The sequence below is a fragment of the Oratosquilla oratoria genome, chromosome 1, assembly GCF_046742065.1.
Source record: "Oratosquilla oratoria isolate Oo_2021 chromosome 1, ASM4674206v1, whole genome shotgun sequence".
NCBI classification, from domain to species: Eukaryota; Metazoa; Arthropoda; class Malacostraca; order Stomatopoda; family Squillidae; genus Oratosquilla; species Oratosquilla oratoria.
In genome coordinates this window covers 126,229,995-126,233,861 of record NC_134777.1, presented here as the reverse complement: position 1 = coordinate 126,233,861, position 3,867 = coordinate 126,229,995, and the positions used below count along the sequence as shown (strand labels likewise).

Below are 3,867 nucleotides of genomic sequence, written 5' to 3'. Positions count from 1 at the left end.
TGTATTTTTTATGTTCATTATAACTTTTGTTTCATATGAGTTTTGGAAATTTGATTTACTCCCTTTCCCCCTACCAGAAATCTACTTTTCGTAAGCTTGAGAGCTCACGGAAAAAGTTAATTAATAATTCTTTTGCTGTCGTTTTTATCAGAATATACATATATATATATATGTATAATATATATATATATGCATATACTGTATATACATATATACATATATGTATATATATATGTATATGTATATATATATATATAAATATGTATATATATACATATATATATATGTATATATATATATATATATGTATATATATATACACACACACACATATATATATACATATAATTATGTATATGCATCTTTTACAGAAATAAATTATATTCTCAGAACTCTTACTTGCGATAAAAGGCTCAAACGAAGTTTCGCACCTATTGTCTGAATGGTAAAGAAATAGTGAGTTGCTAATTCAACCTCAACAATCCCTTGCAGGATCGTTCTATCCCCTCTATGAAAAATACACTCAGCACATCACTAGAATGGCTTAGTAATGTTGTATGTATGGTGAACCATTTGGTTTAGATGCTACAACTAATGTGTGACACTGGTCAATAGTACCTCTAATGCCCGCCACCGTACTAGCTCTTCTGTTCCTGTGATAGGGAACAGGTGTTATCAAGAGACTATGAACGGTAAAGAGGAAAATCAATCCTAACATTTGACATCTTTGCTGTTATTCTAACTATTCTAATATGGCTATTGTCAGATAGTTTTTAGAATAATTTAGAAAATCCTCATAGCCTTTACTACATTTATTTTTTTCCCAAAATCTGTGTAACCGAATCTTGAAACTTTCAGTAATCTTAGAACCGAAATTTTCATCGTGAACTTGATTATTAAAGCTTACGAAAGGAAATGCTTAACTGCGGCAGAAACGACCACCTTGTCCCTATGTGCTCGGGTAGCCAGGGCAAGTGTCAGTCACTGATACTGAACCAGAGCCTTTTGTACTCACGAGACGTGGTTGAAGCCGAACGTACCACAGGTGCAAGTTGTAATAAAACCGACAAAGAAAACAAGGATTCCTCTCACCCTCCTCTCGGCGACTCCAACCCAGGACATTAACCCCCTCAACACGGTGACGTGGACAGGAAGATGAGATCCCTTAAACCCTAAAGGGATCGAACTGGGCCCTCCTGAAGCAGGACCTCCTCGAGGGATTAGTAGGACACTGCCTTCAGGCCAGGACTCTTATCCTAACCACACAGAATCGCCTCCCTCCGGTCTTCGGCCGGTAGGACACGAGTTCGATGGGTCACCCGTTGAAGGGGCTTAACATACCTTTGGAGTCACGTGTCTCCCGAAGTGGTTGTAGATCCCTCCTTCCTCACCTGGGTATCCAGTTTCCCGTGCTGGATGGTGTAGACACCCGTGAGGGAGAACCCTCGATCCAAAGCCGCCTTGCAGTCCTTCGGGGGCTCGAAGGAGCTCGTGTTGACGCTACTGATGGAGGTGAGGTTGGCGAAGGGCTCCAGCACGGACCCGAGGGCGGAGATCATCTCGTTGAGTGAGGTCGTGATGTCCTCCACGCTCCCGCTACTAGTCCCCACCTTCAGGACATTGGGGACGGGCTGCCCCACCTCTTCCTCCTTCAAAGCAAGGGTGGACTTCTTCGGCGCCGTGCAGGAGGCGAACATCCGCTCTTGGTTCTCCAGGAGGACCCCGATGGACACGGACACATACGAAATAATCTCCAGGATCCCCTGCCGCGTCTTATTCATCTCTGTCTCCACGAAGTTCTTCAGATCGTCTAAGTTTGCGGCGATGTCTTGGGGCTTCAGAGTCTCCGAAGGGGGCTGGAATGGTGTAGAGGGCGGAGAGGGCCCTGACGCAGGGGCAGACTCCTCCTCATTGGTCTGCTGCTGCGACTGGAGAGACCCCGCGCCTTCGTGTAACAACTTGAGACTCTGAACCTCCTGGCGGAGTTCCTGGTTCATTGCTTTCAGCTGTCCCAACGCCGGCATGAGCTTGGCCACTTCCTCGGACACGATGCCCCTGATGATGGTCCACGGGTTCGGCGCCGGAGCCCCCGCGAACAAGTCGATCGGCGAGTTCGAGTTTTGTGCTCCCGTCGGGGCCCACAGGGCGATCGCCACGAAGAACACGAGCAGCACCCCGGGGGTTACCGTTGTTTGCAAACGCCCCTTCATGGTGGTTCTTCGTTGGGTCATCTGTCGAAGAGGAGACTTGTGGCCGAAGACCCGCGCGCACTTCAGACCTCAAGCCCACAGACTGCCGGCCAGCGTCGAGCACGCTCTGCAACTCGACTTACTCCTCCTCCTCCTCCTCCTCCACCTCCTCCTCCTACTCCCTGTTCTCCTCCTCCTCCTCCTCCTCTTCCTTCTCCTACACCTCCTCCTTGTTTTCCTCCTCCTCCTCCTCTCCTCTTCCTTCTCCTACACTCCCTCCTTGTTTTCCTCCTCACCATCATCTTCACTGTTCTTTTCCTCCTCCTCCTCCTCCTACACCTCCTCTTACTCCCTGTTCTGCTCCTTCTCCTGCTCCTCCTCCTCCTCCTTCTCTTCCTTCTCCTACACCTCCTTGTTTTCCCCCTCCTCATTATCTTCACTGCTCTTTTCCTCCTCCTCCTCCTCCTCCTCCTCTTCCTTCTCCTACACCTCCTCCTCCCTGTTTTACTCCTCCTCATTATCCTCACTGCTCTTTTCCTCCTCCTTCTCCTCCTCCTTCTCCTACACCTCCTCCTCCTCCTCATCTTCACTGCTCTTTTCCTCCTCCTCCTCCTCCTCCTCCTCCTCACTGCTCTTTTCCTCTTCCTCCTCCTCCTCGTTATCCTCACTGCTCTTTTCCTCCTTCTCCTCCTCCTACTCCTCATTCTCATCCTTGTCTTCTTCCTGTCCTGTTTCCCTCGTCTTCCTGTCCCATTCTCTTCCTGACTTCTCCTCCTCGTCCTCCTCCTGTTATTCCATTTCCTTTCTTTCCTCAGTACCTTTGGTTTCCTCCTCCTCTTTTTCATCCTCTTTCTTCCTCCTCTTTCTCCTCCTTTTCCTCCTCTCTCCATTTCCAATTCCTTATTATTTTCTTTTTCTCCTCTTTCTTCCTCCTCCTCCTCCATTTTCCTTCTTACCATTCTCCTCGTCTCCTCTCTTTCAACAACTTTTTTCTCCTTCTCCTTCACCTCTTCCTCCTCCTTCTCTTCCTCCTCCTCCTTTATCCTTTTCCTTCCTCCTCCTCCTCTTTCCTCCTACTCTTCCCACTCTCTCCTCCTCCTCTGTCTCCTTTCTCTTCCTCCTCACTCTCATCCTTTTTCCTCCTCCTCCTTCTTCCACCTCCTTCTCCTCCTCCTCCACCTCCATCTCTTCCTCCTCCTCCTTTCTCCTTTTCCTTCCTCCTCCTCCTCTTTCCTCCTCTTCCTTCTCCTCTTCTTTCCACCTCCTCTACCTCCTTTCTCTTCTTCCTCATTCTCATCCTCTTTCCTCCTTCTTTTTCTACCTCTTCCTCTTCATCCTCGTCCTCTTTCTCCCGTTTTTCCTTTTCGTCGTCCTCCTTCATTTTCTTCTCTTTTCTCTTCCTCCTCGTCCTCCTTCTCACTTTTCATCCTCCCCTTTCTTCCTCCTCCTCCTCATTATCCTCCTCCCTATTTCTCTGTTTCCTCTCTCTTCTCATCTTTCTTTCCCTTCTACTTCTCTTTCTCCTCCCAAACCTCTCCTCCTCTTTCCTCCCTTTGCTCCTCCTCCTCTTTATTCATTCATCTCTTTATTCTTCCTTATTCTTTTCCTCCTCCTATTCCTTCCCTCTCCCCTCCTACTCTTTATTTCTTTCTCTGCCTCCTCTTCTTCTTCCTTTATA

At 47.7% G+C, this 3,867-nt stretch overlaps 1 protein-coding gene across 1 annotated transcript in view; it reads right to left on the bottom strand.

The window, feature by feature from the left end:
* LOC143026530 (angiopoietin-related protein 2-like) overlaps positions 1 to 2,308 on the bottom strand; it is an 18,456-nt gene extending 16,148 nt beyond the window's left edge. Inside the window, exon 1 of the mRNA XM_076187086.1 lies at positions 1,392 to 2,308. Within this exon, the coding sequence (XP_076043201.1) occupies positions 1,392 to 2,231 (840 nt within the window). The 5' untranslated portion in view covers positions 2,232 to 2,308. The remainder of the gene's footprint in view (positions 1 to 1,391) is intronic.
* Between the last annotated feature and the right edge of the window lie 1,559 nt (positions 2,309 to 3,867).